The sequence below is a fragment of the Podarcis liolepis genome, assembly GCF_965112155.1.
Source record: "Podarcis liolepis genome assembly, chromosome: 14".
In the NCBI taxonomy this organism is placed as follows: Eukaryota; Metazoa; Chordata; class Lepidosauria; order Squamata; family Lacertidae; genus Podarcis; species Podarcis liolepis.
In genome coordinates this window covers 27,262,344-27,277,721 of record NC_139569.1, presented here as the reverse complement: position 1 = coordinate 27,277,721, position 15,378 = coordinate 27,262,344, and the positions used below count along the sequence as shown (strand labels likewise).

Below are 15,378 nucleotides of genomic sequence, written 5' to 3'. Positions count from 1 at the left end.
ACACAATCTGCCTGGAATCTGGCTGAACTGGTACCAGTCAGTGTAAAAAGGTAAAAGGACCCCTGACCATTAGGTCCAGTCGTGACCGACTCTGGGGTTGCGGTGCTCATCTCGCTTTATTGGCCGAGGGAGCCGGTGTACAGCTTCTGGGTCATGTGACCAGCATGACTAAGTCAGTGTAGAAAGCACTATAAAAGGAAGTCTAGGTTGCTCAGTCTGTATTCCACATGGATTCTGCAATGCTGAATTCTGTCACTAGGAGCCAGTGTTACCCCTTTTCACTTATGGGATGAAGCCACCATCCAAGTATTTTAGTGATGTTTCCATGGATCCCAGGCCCTAATACCAATCACTCCTCTCTGACGTTAGGCTGCCTTCTCATAATGTTTAATGCAAAAGCTGTATTTCCTTTGCAAATCAGCTTTTGCATTTCTAGTGCACACAGACTCCCTCATGCTTATTTATTGATCAAGCAAACCTAGGCCCCAGGGAGCTCTTGAATAGTAATATATATGTATTAAATAAGATGAACAGCAACATCCAAGTGTTCCCACACAGGTTGACTGCTGAATGCAACAACTTTCATCTGATGAAAACTGCTTGCCAGAAACCTCACATTTCCACGACTGCCGACAGCTGTTTTCCAGCCTCAGCTGGGAAGGTGCCTTCCACAACCCAGGGTAGAATTGGGGCTGGCAAAGGTGAAACCTAAAGCACAGCAACCAGATACTTTTCTGTGGACAGGGTAAGGCCAGAAATCCAGAAGACACCTCATGTTTACACCCCAGGCCTGGCCCATCCAGAGACTTCACACTGCTGGCCAACAACTGATTTTGCACACTGGGTTCCTTCTACACCTTAAGAAGATGGGACACCTGGGCATGGACAGGCTGGTGTAACTCACTTAGGCAAGGTCCCAGCCTCAGGCCAGCAGATTCTTCTCATTTAAGCCCCAGAGGTTTCCACTGCAGTATGCCTTATATGCTACCAAAGGAACTGCTATGGGAACCACTGGATACTGGGTCGAGACATCCCAGCCTCAAAAGACACAAAGGCACTTAAAATAAATAAATCTTAAGGCTTCTAAAATCTTTGCAGATCAGCTTTCTTTGGAGTATTTAGATATTTTTATGTTGCTTTTTCTAAATTCAGTTTTTCAGTAAGCTTAATAACATTATGCTAAAACAGTTGGAGGCAGCAATGCTTCTGAATGCCAGTTTCTGGAGAGCACAGGAGGAGAGAGGGCTCTTGTGTTTGGGGGTCCTGCCTGGGGGTTTCCCATTGGGGCATCTGGTTGGCTACTGTGAGACCAGGATGCTGAACTAGATTTCCTCATTCAGCAGGCTCTTCTTATGTGTTGGATATTTTACGGTGTTTCAATATTTCATTTTAAGCCACTCTAAAGTGCAGAGAATAAATCTCCTCCTCCTCATCATATGCCAATGCTCTATGGTTCTTCATTTCTTCTCCCAAATCCACGGTCAAACTCGCTTCCCCCAAGCAGCCCACAGTCTCAGTGAGGGATAGGAAACACTCAGAAACAATAACACAGAAGATAAAACTTTATTGATATGTAGTGTGGGAGAGAGAATAAAAATACACAAAATGCCTCCCAGACAAAAGGAGAGTTACAATACCCAAACTGTCAGGATTAGTATATCAAAACCAATCAGTTACTGTCCAGTTGTTTTTGGTAAAGAAAATACTGCTTCTAAGAGCACGAAGAACACTTGGTGAACTGGGTTCCCCCACCCCAGGGCCCTTCTTCAGAAAGAGGCAGTGACTGGTAGTTAACAGCAGGGTGTGTTCACCGATGTCCTCTGCAGATTCTGAAGTCCTGCCCCAAGGCGACCCAGTTAATGTTCAAGCGCTTCTGGGGAGTTCAGGACATAAGAAGCCCCTTTTGGCCTCTCAGTGGAGATGGCCAGCTCTGCAACAAGGAGACAATCCTGCCCCTAGGAAGGGCGGCTCATGCTTGCAAGCCAATTAATGATGTTGAGAGTCAAGAGCCTGCTATCTGTAAACCTGGAAAGTGGAGGCAACTGGGCTTGGCTTGCTTCATGGTTGGAGGCACTGGTTTCTCAAGCATGTGCAACATGTACTAAGAGGCAAGGCGACCTGCAGCAAGCTCTGCCTCCAGGAATGGATGTCAGGTGGGAATGGTGGAGGAAGGAGACACCACCCTGTGGGAGTAAGCAGCGGCACATGTGCTCTGTCTGAACAGTTTCCCAGCAGCAAGCAAGTTTGCCTGGAGATTATTCCCAGCTCTGCAAAGTACAACTGCCAAACTGGCATTTCTCTAAAACAACCCCCTTTTAAATATTTTTTCCGTTTCAAAAGTTTCCGTTTCTTCTTCCAGCAACCCAGGATTTAACGTTTCTGCTTTCAGAATTATTGCACATTTACTTAAAACAAACTATCAAGCCTTGTAGTGTTCATTTGTAGAAATAAACACACACACACTAAGCTGAGTTACACCTCTCATCCTACCTACGCTTCTCCCGGCATAAATAAAAGCCACCGTAGTGATTTATAGTACATAAATTTACAAAACAATAGTATTTAAAACGGAAGAAAGCATCTTAAGAAGTCACTACGAAATTGAATGTCAGTCAAATCCAGCTCGTGGGGAGGCTTACTGAGTGATCTACACTTTTTGCATATTGGGAGAAAAGGTCTAGGGGCTCAATCCAACCAAGACATACTCAGAGCAGACCCACCAGAGTTCATTGACTTCAACGAGTCCACTATGAATACATGACTGGATGAATACAAGCTCCTTCAGGCACAACCCCCACCAGGGACATCATCTAGCACCTGGGGATGTCCAAAAGGATCATTGCATGAGAACATGGGATTCTCATGAGCTTGTTCCCTAGGAAGGTTGGCTGGGAGGTGCTGGCAGCCACTCCGAGAGACACAGGTGATGCTAGCCAGCTAGCTGCCAGGCCAAAGGGGAGGGGCCACCCAATTTTCACAGAGAAACTAGTACATGAAGGAAGATTTGCTTGCTCCTGTGTGAAGCTGCAACCACCAGTGGTCACCTTTCCAGGAGAGGCTGCCTCTTTCCTTGGCACGAGGTTCAATAAGCCTTTTTAAGCTCAGTCATTGGTAAGAACAAGTGATCCCTCCCTCCCAGCTTGCCAAAGACAGCTGGGCCAAATACACTAGGAGTAAAAAAGCAAATGGGATCACAAGGTCATCTTAAAAAGCAGGAGGCACGTGTGTTCGTCTCCTTGTTTTTGCAAGTGTTTGCTCTGAGTTCTCTCTTTTTTTCCCTGACACCACTACGCCTTTTTTTAATTGCAGGAAATGTCCTTTGCTTCTGAAAACAAAACGGAGAATTCTCTAAAACAAACGTGAGGCTGCTGCATTTCAAGATAAGGCAATAGCTTTTCATTCACGTCTTCCTCAGCCCCGCTGCTCTTGAAACTATGCGTAAATCAGTAACAAAGAATCTGTGAAAAAATATCTCTTATAAAAAACACGCAAAACCGTTTGTAGGAGATGGATTTTTTTGCTCGTGAAGACAGCGCTAGAAAGGCACGACTCCTTCTTAAAATGATTTAAGAAGATGCAACTCGGCCAGCCAAGCTGCAACGATACGGAGCGTGGCCCTTGCAGCCTCCTTGACTGCTTGTTTCACCTGACTGGGCTAGAAATACAGTCAACCTGACATAGCCCCGAAAAATCGCCCCTGGGTAAAACCCATTCGGAAAAGAAGAAGAGTTACAAGATTTTGGCCACACTGACTTGGTTTGGGCCCCCCACTTTTGTTCACACTTTGCACGGTGCAGTCGAGTGAGAGTGGGTTTTGTTTGGACAGGAAAAGAGCAAAGAGGGGTTTTCTTTCCCGATGTTTTATAACATTTGCGTTGTCAATCCGACATTCAGAAGAACTTTGCTTTTGTCATCATTTTGACTACCCAGATATCTAAAGCGCAGGCATTTCACCTTTCAAATTCTAAGTTTAGTAGGCAAACAATTAATAGCCCCTTTGCTTTGTTTAAAAAAATCGAGACCGTGTAAATATAGCCCTTTTTTTGCTTTCTGGATCGAAGCAGGAAGGAAGGCATGCTTTCACAGCTGTAGGCACCTTCAGACCAACAGCATGACCTCCCCCTCCCACCCCGACCCCCACCCCTAACAAACAAGCCCTTGCCGCATGCGGATGATCTGGAGTAAGGCAGCTTGGACATCTTCATCCATGTGACCCTGAAAAACAAAGAGGAGAGCTGCAGGAAACAGGCAGGACTTGGAACTTTTCAGTGACTTTTCAGTTGCAGTGACAAAACCTATAGATCCCAAAGTGGGTGGTATCACACACCCCCAGGGGGCAGTGGGATTCCCTAGGGGTGCTAAGAGGGAAGGGGGCAGCAGGGGGGTGCTGGAGGTGTAAAGGACTATCAACTGAATTAAAGTAAACAGCTTTAACGGGTACTAGAATAAATGCGCAATTAATTGAAACCATTTTGAATTTTGTTGCTGTGTTACTATCTTCCTTAGTGAGTTGTGCAAACTGCTATTCTGAATCATGCTTTTTCTAGGGTAAGGGGGAACTGGGGATGAGTTTATGGAACCAAGGAGGAGCTTGCCCTGAAAGCTTTGGGAACCACTGTCCTAAACTATTCACTGGCTCTGGCTGATTCACAGAAGGGAGCAGTGGGTAGTAAGAGACGTCCCTCCAACCCCAGTAAGCTGCTCCCACAGAGTAAGAGAAACTGTGGTGGAACAAACACCACAGGCAAGCTGTGGAACATGCCCCCCACCCCTCCATGCTGCCTCCCTTGAAGATTTCTCTTAGGCAGGTTCAGCAGGCATCAGTCAAAAAGGGTGCGACACACAGCAGGCGGCAGCAAAAGCAGAACACGTACCTGAACAGCACTGAGAAGGTGCGTCCGATATATTGAGATGACCTCCTGGTGCTGCCTCTCAGCATCCTAGGATAAAAGAGCACACCTGGTCATTCTCCAGTTACATTCTCAAAGTTTCGTCTGCTTCGCTAGCCCCCTTGGGGAAGGACTGTGGTTTATGGCAGGCAGAAGGTCCCCAGTTCAATCGCAACAGCATCTCCAGGTAAGGGTGGGAGAGACTGCCTGCCTGAAACCCTGGAGAGCCACTGCTGCCAGTCAGTGTAGACAATACTGGGCTAGGTGGGCTGATGGTCTGACTCCATCAGGCAGCTTCCCATATTTCCTAGTCTTGGAGAGAGGCACAGCATTGCAGGGATGCTGGCACCCTACTTCTAAGGCCAACAAAAACCCCTTCGTTTCCTAAGATGCCATGCCAAGCATTGAGCTGGGAAGCAGAGCTCACACCATCCGTTCTGCTCTATCAGGCCTCCTCTCCCCTCAACTGCCATCTGGGGGCAGCCATTGCCTCAGACTGCTGCCATGGAAGAGCTTTGCTGAATGCCCAGCTCCATCAAGCACCTCCTGCCCCTGAACTGTGCCAGCCAGCCATTATAAGAACAACTGTTCAGAAACTGGTGCCAGAGTTCAGGATTTTTATTTTCCTCTTCCCTCCGTGTTCCTTTTCCCTTGTGTGTCATTTATTTTTTAGACAGTAAGCCTGCAGGTATGGACTGTCTCGTTTTGACTTTATGTAAGGCTGAAGAGTCAGGAACAAAGGTTCTAAGTAAATGCATAATAAATAAAATTGCCCACACACTTTCCAGCTTAGCTTTGCAACCGCAAAGAACAGAAAAAAACTTTTTTTAAAAAATGGAAGCAAAGGTCATTGGACCTTAAACTGTTTGCCAGCATCACGCAAGACCACAGCTCAAGGGTGATCACCACACCCAGTCCTGCTGTCCCCCCCTCACCCCCAAGCACCAGAACCCTGATCAATGAGACAAGTTTCAGCTACCACCTGACGGCTGTAGTTCACTACTTACGGCCAGCTGCTGCTGAAGGGTTTTCACCTGCGCCTGGAGCACTTCGACCTGCTGGCTCTGTCGCTTTGTGGGGAGGCCGCTGTTGTACGTAAGCTGAGAGAGACCGTTAAGGGCCTGTTTTAGCCGCTCCACATCATTAAGTAGCTCAGTTATCTTCAAGAGAGACATTGCCAAAGTTCAAACTGTAAGCCTTTCCTCTGTGGTTCCTCAGCAACATGTACTACAGGGATGGGGAGCTTGTGGCCTGATATTTGGATGACTACAACTCCCAACATCCCTGACCACTGGCTGTGTTGGCTGCAGTGGCTGATGGGAGATGGAGTCCAGCAGCACCTGGAGAGCCACAGATGTTTCCCATCCCAGACTTACACTTGTGTGATCAAAGCAAAGAAAGAGGTTGAAAGCTGCTTGCTTCCAACCTGTATTCTGCCCTGCCTGGAGCAGAGCCAAGCAAGCAACAGGAAGGTCACCAAAACCCTGGCCCAAGCAAGCAACAGGAAGGTCACCAAAACCCCCAACCCTGGGGGCTGGGGCTGGGGCTGGCGGGGGGTGGGTGGAAACAATGCGCTATGATACCCCAAAGCCCCCAAAATTCAAGTCACCAGTTTGCAAGGAAACAAGGACTGTCTCGGGGCCAGGAGCTGTGCATGGATGCACATTGCAAAGGTCTATTAAGGAGGAAAAACCAGGGTTGTCAAAGCGCAGCACACACATTGTTTTGTCTGAGCTGGAGTGGCAAGAAGGTGGCTGTGCATGAAGCAGTTCAGAACTTCACTACTTCTATTATCATTATTAATCTGCCCTCCCCCCCCACACACACAGAACACAGGCTGGTGCACAATACGATAAATGCAAGACAGCAAAAATAATTAAAATATGGATAATTTAAAACACGGGCTTTTGAACTAGCCAACAGGAAAGAAGCCCGTTTTGAATTCCCAATGAGCTGAAAGCCACAGGCAGCATCTCATCAGATGAACCAGCTCTGCAGGTCTGCCTCTCATGCAAGGAAATCATGTCTGAATCCATTTCCAATGCAGATTAAAGGGTGCAGCCCACCCCCGCTTCAACCAATCAGCCTGCATTTAGCTTCCAAGTTGATTTGGGCAGGATTCGGAGGTTGCCTGCATCTACTACAGGACCACCTTCACTAGCATGGAGCCTTATTATGTTTTGGACTACAACACCCATCAGCCACAGCTGGCATGGCCATACATCCCTGGGGCTGATGGGAGTTGCAGTCCAAAACACTCAGGCCTAGTCTGGCCTACCTGCTCCCCCAGCTAATGTCAGACGCTAGTCCAAGCACTGCCTCTCCCACCAAGGATCCCTCTGCATTCATTATCCTCTGCTTTGTGCCTTATATGCTGCTGGCCGGCCTTTAGCCTACTGCGTCCACCCCCTTGCCCAACTCACCTTGTTGTCTTTGGCTTCCACTTGCTTCGCGGACTCCTGGATCCTTTTCTGCAGCTCCGCAATGGTGCTCAGGGACTTGTCGCACCTCTCCTTCTGGTCCTTGATCTCCTGCTCAATGCTGAAGTTCCTGGACTGCAGGGGCTCCTTCTTGTCCTTGGTGGGCGCCTCCTCCATCCTGGCTTGCTGGGCTGCCTCCAGCTTCCGGCTGAGCTCGGCCAGCTTCTCGGCCATGCTGCCTACTTGCCCTTCCAGCTTGCTCTTCACCATCTTGTGCTCCGCCATCCCAACCACCTCTCGGCTCTCCAGCTCCCACAGGGCTTCTTTGGCGCTCTGGATTTCAGACTGCAGCTTGGCAACCTTCTCTGCCCTCTCCTGGCTCTCTCCCTCCTTCTCTCTTAAGGCGGATTTCGCGGTGGATGCTTCCCTCTCCAAGCCTTCCTTGATGCGGAGGTGCTCGGCTAGAGGCACAGAGGCGGCCTTGAGATTGGCCATCTCCTGCTGCAGCTCCTGGGATTTCTGCACCTCCTGCTGGCAGCTGGCCTCCTTGCTGCTCAGCTCCCCTTTCAGCTCTTCAATGGTGCGGCCAAGCTGCCTCTCCAGGGCTTCCACCTGCTCCAGTGGGACGTATTGGCCGTGGAGGCGGCTCTCTGCCTCGCGGGCCTCGGAGCGTTGCCGGGCGCTCTCTTCCTGAAGCCGCTCCTTCTCGCACTGGATCTCGGCAAACTTCTGCTGCAGCTCGCACAACTGCTTGTTGAGGCCGTCCATCTTGCTGGCAAACATGCGCTCCATTTCGTGCGACTTCTCCGCCAGGACATAGTTCTGCTGCAAGTCGTTCTGGACGCTCAGGAGCCTGGCCTTCAGCTTCTCGTTCTCCTGGCTGCATTTCTTGCCTTCCTCCTCTCTCTCTCGACGCTGCTCCCTCTCCTTCTGCAGCTGGCTCCTCAGTTCTTTCGCCGTCTCCTCAAAGCAGCGCTCCTTCTCTTCGAAACTGGCAAGGGGGGCATATTTGGACTTGATGCATTCCTGGATCATGTCGAGCTCCTTCTTCTGGGCCTTGATCTCAGCATGCAACTGGGCCACCTCCTCTTGCTTCGCCTGGTATTTTGCCTGCATTTCGGAACCATTCTCCTGCAGCTCCTGAATGTTTTTCTGGAGGGCGGCGACTTTTGCTTCATGCTCCCGTGTGTTTATGTATTCGCCTCCTTGTACTTGGCTTTGCAGCGTTCGCAGCTTCCTCTTCAGGGTCCCGTTCTCATCGCTCACCCTCACAAACTCTTGCTTGACACTTTCCATTTTGTCCTTCAGCTCCAACAGCTCTTGGCCCGTCCTTTCGAGAGTGCTGTTCAGCACTGCCTTGACCTCCTCGTGAGTAGCCACCGGCACGTACTGCTCTTCCATGGTCTCTTGAAGAGTGGCATTTTTGGACGCAAACTCGGATGCCTTGGCTTGCTGCTCCCTGTACTTTTGGCTGAGCTCGGTGAGTTGCCGCTCCAGGCCAGCCGCGGTTAGCTTCAAGGCTCCCGTCTCCTTCTCGTGCTTCTCCCGGGGGATGTAAGCCGCCTGGAGCTGGCCAACCGTCTCCTTCAAGCGGAGGTTTTCCGCCAGCAGCTTCTCCGCCTCTGCGCTGTGCTTCTGACACTTCTCTCTGCTCTCCGCCAGCTTCTTGTTCAGCTCCCCAACCGTGACGTCGCTCGCCCGCTTCACCTCCTCGCTGATCTTCAAAGGCACGTACTGGCTCTTCATCTCGCTCCGGAGGGCCTCCACTTGCTGCTTCAGCAGGCTGTGGCCTGCCTTGGCCTTTTCTGCCTCCGCCTGCCAGGCCTGGCTCTGGTGCTTCAGCTCCGCCTGCACTCGCTCCAGCTCCCTGGCCTTCTGCTCATACCGGACCTTCAGCTGCTTGTGCTCCTCTGGCCTCACATACTGGGCAAACTGGCCTCTCTGGCCCTCCAGCTCCGCCCTCAGCCCCTGAGCCTCCGTGCGCAGCTTCTGCCGCTCCGCCTCCGCCTCTGCCAACCTCCGCGCCTTCTCCTCCACTTCGCCTGAGAGCGAGCTCTTCACTTTCTCGAGCTTCTCCGCCAGCTTGGCCGCCGCCTCCTTCAGCTGACCCTCCGCCTCGCAGGCCCTCCTCTCCCGCTTCTCATGCTCCACCTTCAACATGCTCAGCTCCCTCTGCAGCTTCTTGTTGTCGTCCACCAGCCTGGCTTCATCCCTGCGGAACTCCTCCACCAACAGCTCGTTCTGCTTCAGCTGGTTCCTCAGCTTGCCCACCTCAGCCGAGGCCCCCTCGTACTTGGCTTTGGTGTCCTTCAGCTGCTCCTTCAGCTCCTCCACCGCCTTGCTGCCGGTGGCCGCCGCCTCGCTTGTCAGGTGGTCCTTCAGGGCCAGGAAGTGCGTCTGCATCTGCTTCACTTTCCCTTCCGAGTCAAACATCCTCTTCTGCACGTCCTTCAAGGCGTCTTCCAGCTGCTTGATCTGCTGGTCCGACTCCTGCTTTGTTCTCTCGCACTCCGCTGCCAGCGCTTTGCACTCTGCCGCCTTGTGGGAGAGCTCCAGCTGCAGCCTGCTCACCTCCCCTCGGGCCGCATCGTAGCAGCTCCTCAGGTTGCCCAGCTCCCGTTTCAGAGCTTCCGCCTCGGAGGCAGCAGGAGACAGGCTTGGGCTCAGGAGCTCCAGGGGCCTCACCATGGATCTACTCTGGAGGGCAGCTGGCGCTGAGGCAGGGGCCTGCTAGAAAACAAGGAGACGGACTTCTTAAGACTCCAGAGAGGGGCTTCTACCAACAAATACACACACACACACACACACCTTTAACTAGCTTTTATGTAGGGCAGCATTTCCCAAACATTGGTCTCCAGCTGTTTTTGGACTACAATTTCCATCATTCCTGACCACTGGTGTTGCAAACTAGGGATGATGGGAGTCGTAGTCCAAAAACAGCTGGAGACCCATGTTTGGGAAACACGGATGTACGGCATTAGAACTTTCCTACAGCTCAATGGCAGAGTACATGTGTCTTGTGTACGAAAGGCCCCAGTCCCATTCCCCAACATCTCCAGTTGAAAGGTAAGTAGATCTCAGGTAAGTGAGCAGAGAGACTGGGGGGTCACTGCCAGTTGACCGTTAGGGATACGGAGCAGACAGACAATAGGCTCATCCAGGAAGATCCTTAAGGGCCTCCTCTGCTCCATTAACACATTTTGACTGTGTAATGGATCTGTCACGGATCACAGTAACCGAGTTACTAAGCTGAGGGCAGAAGCTCAATTTATCTTGCTAATGGGGCAATTGCAACAAGCCTCCCGCTTTCCGCTGATTCCCAGCCAAATAAGTGTGACAGCCAAGTAATGGATGAGCCTGTTGTTCATTTCGCTGGCTCTGCCAGAGGACAGTTGCTGGCCCACACCTTCCATTTCTGTGCAGTACACAGCAAGGCTCCCACAGGAGAAGGGACACGGAGCAACTGGACACCATGATGGCATTGTGGAGCCCCAAGAGACGGCCCAGTGACCAGGTGCACCAATGGCATTTTAACATGCTCAACATCATAGGAAAAGTAGCCACACTGCAGATGCCCACGTGGCATTCCCAAATGCATGAACAAGCCAACAAAGTGGAGTACCTGTGGTTCTGCAGAATACGTGGAACCCTGCTTCAGCAGAACATCTTCTTTCCCTACAAAAAGACAAAATAAAGAACTCGTTCAATCTAACGTGACAAAGTACAAATCTGCTATATGTTTAGAAGGTGGAACGCAGCCTGCACTATTAAAAGTTAAACAGACAGCTGCTTCCTGCAAGGCTCTGTAGCCAGGAGCTGAGCAGCTGGGATGTCATAGAAAGCAGGGACCTCCCCCACTGCTGAGGGTCAAGGGAACCGGGACTCAGGGCAGCATCTATGGAAAAGGGAATGGAGAGGCAAGAGAACCACAGAGGCTGGAAGACCACAGAGCAGCAGGCTGATTGGGGCCAACCAATACTATAAATCTCTCTGGTCCTGAAAGCACAAGATCTAAGGCAAGGTGGGGGATCTCTTTCAGCTCAAGGGTCACATTGGCAACCGTGTGGGTGAGGCCAGAGGAAAAAGCAGGTGGGCAACAGATGTAGCTGACTTTTGTACTGTCTGTTGGCTGCACAAAAGTCAAGAGATTTACTCACTGACACACACATCCCTCTCCAACCCTAATCCAAACAAGCAAGAGGAATCATCTCAGACCAAGGTCACCTCCCAGCCAGACAAAAGCAATTGAGAGCAGTGCCAGGGAGGGGTGTGTCTTGGGTCAAAGAGTTGTGGCCAGAGAAGAGAGATGGCCTAAGGAGAGCCCTGTGGACAAGGCAGAGAGGCCTGGACGGCCACATTTGATCCCTAGGTCTGAAGTTCTCCGTTCCTGCTCTATATTATCATTATCATTAAATTTATGAATGGGACATATGTCCCAAGATGATTTACACACAGGGCAGCTTACAACATTAACAGATATAGTCAGCGAACTTTATAGCCCTGCTGCTTCTGTATGTCCCCAAATTACCCACTTTCACTTGACTGCCACAACTGCAGATAGAAGGGCACAAAAACTCCACAATGTTAGCGCTCGGTTCCCTTTCTAAAAGAGGTATCAAGGAATAGCAATACTCACTGTTACCAAAACTGTTTCCAGATCCCCCGTGGTCACCCTGAAATCGACACACACAGACTTGGGTTCAGAGAGATAACAGATTAACCGTTCACAAGGGTTCGGGTTTTCAGAATGGATCTAGTTTTTTCATAGTCTTAATCCACAGAGAACTTTCCTGAAATGGATATGATACTTAATACCTTCACGGAATAACAGAATTGTAGAGTTGGGAGGGATCCTGAGTGTAATCTAGTCCAACCCCCTGTAATGCAGAAACCTCAACTAAAGCATGCGTGACTCATGGCCACCCAACCTCTCCTTAAAAAACAATATTGCTCTATCTTCCACACGACAGACCTCCAGATATTTGAAGATGGGCAACATAGGAGGTTAAGGGGTGATATGATAGCCATGTTCAAATATATAAAAGGATGTCATATAGAGGAGGGAGAAAGGTTGTTTTCTGCTGCTCCAGAGAAGCGGACACGGAGCAATGGATCCAAACTACAAGAAAGAAGATTCCAGCTAAACATTAGGAAGAACTTCCTGACAGTAAGAGCTGTTCGACAGTGGAATTTGCTGCCAAGGAGTGTGGTGGAGTCTCCTTCTTTGGAGGTCTTTAAGCAGAGGCTTGACAACCATATGTCAGGAGTGCTCTGATGGTGTTTCCTTCTTGGCAGGGGGTTGGACTCAATGGCCCTTGTGGTCTCTTCCAACTCTGATTCTATGATTTTATATCCCCTCTCTGTCTTCTCTTCTCCAAGCTAAACATACCCAGCTCCTTCAACTGTACCTCATAAGGCTTAGTTTCCAAACCCTCAATCATCTTGGTCGCCCTCCTCTGCACACCTTCCAGAAGGGTCTGTGCAAGAGTGGACTGAGCCCTGTAGCTATAGCCTTGTCACCCAATAACACAGCTCCCAGTTCCTGCTAACTTAGTGGAGGGCTGCTTGAAACAGAGACTGGCTTCCCCACCAAAGGGTGACGTACCTCATAGAATCTCAGCTTTGACTTCAGAGCTTCAAGCATACGTGAACTTTCTTCCTGCTGCTTCTCCTTTGCTGTCAGCAGCCTCCTGAGCTCATCTTTCTGAAAGTGAGCAACAAATCAACATGGAACATACTGGTAATGTTTAAGCACTAAGAAATATGAATATGGAAATCCTGCAGGACAGAAACATGACACTTTCCAGCCTACCGTAGCTTACAGAAAAATAGGAAGCTGTTTTATATAGAGTAATATAGGAGAACCATTGGTCCATCTAGCTCAATGCTGCCTACACTGACTGGCAGCAGCTGCTCTCCTGGATTTCAAGCAGGAGTCTCTCTCGACTCTACCTGGAAATGCAATCAGAGGTGAACCTGGGACGTTCTGCATCCAAGACAGATGCTTGACCCCTGAGCTGCAGTCCTTCCCCTGTAGATCTGATCCATGCACACAAGCACACTCTCCTTTCTGGATTCAGCCTGCAAGGAAGGTTAGCCCCCATGACTCTTGCACTGGCTTTAGGGAGTGGTGTGAGCAGATCTTATGGTGGGTACGGTGGATGCCAAACATGTTATCAGAACTGACCCCAAAAGCAAAGTTCCCTTCCTTCCTTTTTCATTTCAAATCAAATGTTCAGTTGTTGTTTAAGAGAGATGGAAGAATTTTTTCCCTCAGCTTCAGATTTCTCAACAAATAAGTTTAGGGTGGGGAAAAAGAAAGATTTTTTCTTTACCTCGCTTTCGAGATCATCTGCGACCATTTGCTCCTGCAAAGAACAGAAACAGCCATTGGAATTGTATCTTGATTTATATTGTTATATAACATTGTCAGCAGGAAACCTGGCCAACCTCATTCAGTATCCCAGTCTGTAAAATGGGGATAAAGGCAAACAAATGCACCATAAACCCATGAACGCACCAGCCCATAAATCCACCAGATCACCCTGGAAGGGCCCTCTGAGCTGCTGTCATTGCAAACTGTGTTCCATTACCTCGTTCAGCTGCAGCTGCAGACCATTGATTCTGTCCAATAGAATCCGGTGCTCCTGCTGGATCTCCCTTAGCCTGCCTTTCAAGTCTTCATTCTCTCTTTCTAATTCCTTAAAACAGGGGACATTTCAAAACTGAGATCAGTTATCTCCGGCAGCATTAAAGCAACTGATGGATAACATTAGGGAAATGGAACAATTCCAATTTTAATGCACACCTCCCAAATTCACACACTCCCAAACCACTATGCTAACCTAAAACACAGCTGTCCTCTGAAATACACACTTCCCTGCATTCTGTGACACAAGTTTACTTGCAAGATCACCTTACCAGATATAAACACACTCAACCACTTTGATCTGCAGAACCAGCACTATTACAGGTGCCACCCGTTCTGCATTTTTAAGAGCTCCATCTTTAAGTGTGGCAGCACCTACACGTTGGACCTCCCTGCCTATTGACATCAGCTATGTGCCTTCACTGTAATCTTTCCGGTGACTGCTAAAAGCATTTATGCACAAGGCCAGGTGTTTAGAAAGCTGGTGCAACTTTGTCTGTTTTTAGTCTATTGTCATTTTAACTTTCTGAAAGTCTTAAATTTTTCTTAATGCTTCTTACTGATAATTTTATTGATTTAGCTTTTTTACAAACCACTTTTAAGTTTTTTTCTTTTTACAATCAAGCGGTGTATAATTTTTTTAAAGAAAGAAAAGTCTCCAGTCGATCAGTGCATACTGAAAAGTGCATATTAGGGAAAACAACTTACAAAGATGCTTTATATTAAGGCGCATTGCTTGCAAAGATCTGTATATTAAGAGAAACACACATGAACTCTCATGCAGACTTTTAAAAAATTAATAAACTAATGTGGAAAATGATACAAACTGAACAAGACAACTGCTACTGACGGATTTGTCCGCCCCTAGATGTGACAAATCAAAGTAAATCCTAACAACAACCACTAGTGGGCACCCTTCCTAAATATGGCAGGTGGCCAGTAACAGCCCTCTTTCCTTATCCACATACTTAAGAGGCCATCAGCACTTCAAACCGCTGCTTATCTCCAGCCTGTCAACAGCTGAAAAACCAGCTCTTAGAGATGCTTAAAGTGTTTTTCCTCTGACTTGGATATGCCAGACACTGAACTGCTCAACCCACACACCACAGACAGATGTGCTTAGCTCAAAAACAGGCAGCTTTTCTTACACTCAAACAAAAAAAGGAGGAAAGCTATCGTGGTAACCAGTAATGGACCATGCCAAGCATGTCTTCATATTTCATAGAGGAGCCTTCCCGAACCCCATGCCCTCTAGATATTTTGGGCTGTAATTCCCATCATCCCTGGCTGTGCTGGCTCAGGCTGATGGGAGTTGTAGTCCAAAACATCTGGAGGGAACCAGGATGGGGAAGGCTGGACCAGTTAAAGCTACAAACAACATGAGAAGAGTAGGAGGAGAAACAAGACAGCCCCAAAATGG

The 15,378-nt window shown here is 49.0% G+C and overlaps 1 protein-coding gene across 12 annotated transcripts in view; it reads right to left on the bottom strand.

Annotated features, from left to right (window-relative positions):
* Positions 1–1,544: 1,544 nt before the first annotated feature.
* UACA (uveal autoantigen with coiled-coil domains and ankyrin repeats) overlaps positions 1,545–15,378 on the bottom strand; it is a 50,827-nt gene continuing 36,993 nt past the window's right edge. For 3 of the 12 annotated variants that reach the window (XM_083474981.1, XM_083474977.1, XM_083474974.1), the window contains exons 11-19: positions 13,903–14,010; positions 13,645–13,677; positions 12,915–13,013; positions 11,946–11,982; positions 10,932–10,984; positions 7,313–10,039; positions 5,897–5,989; positions 4,875–4,940; positions 1,545–4,215 (exon numbers count right to left, since the gene is read on the bottom strand). In XM_083474981.1, coding sequence (XP_083331107.1) covers positions 4,144–4,215; positions 4,875–4,940; positions 5,897–5,989; positions 7,313–10,039; positions 10,932–10,984; positions 11,946–11,982; positions 12,915–13,013; positions 13,645–13,677; positions 13,903–14,010 — 3,288 coding nt within the window. In that variant the 3' untranslated portion in view covers positions 1,545–4,143. Of the gene's footprint in view, positions 4,216–4,874; positions 4,941–5,896; positions 6,050–7,312; positions 10,040–10,931; positions 10,985–11,945; positions 11,983–12,914; positions 13,014–13,644; positions 13,678–13,902; positions 14,011–15,378 lie in introns of all 12 variants that reach the window. The other 9 variants (XM_083474980.1, XM_083474976.1, XM_083474973.1 and 6 more) reach the window with 3 other exon arrangements.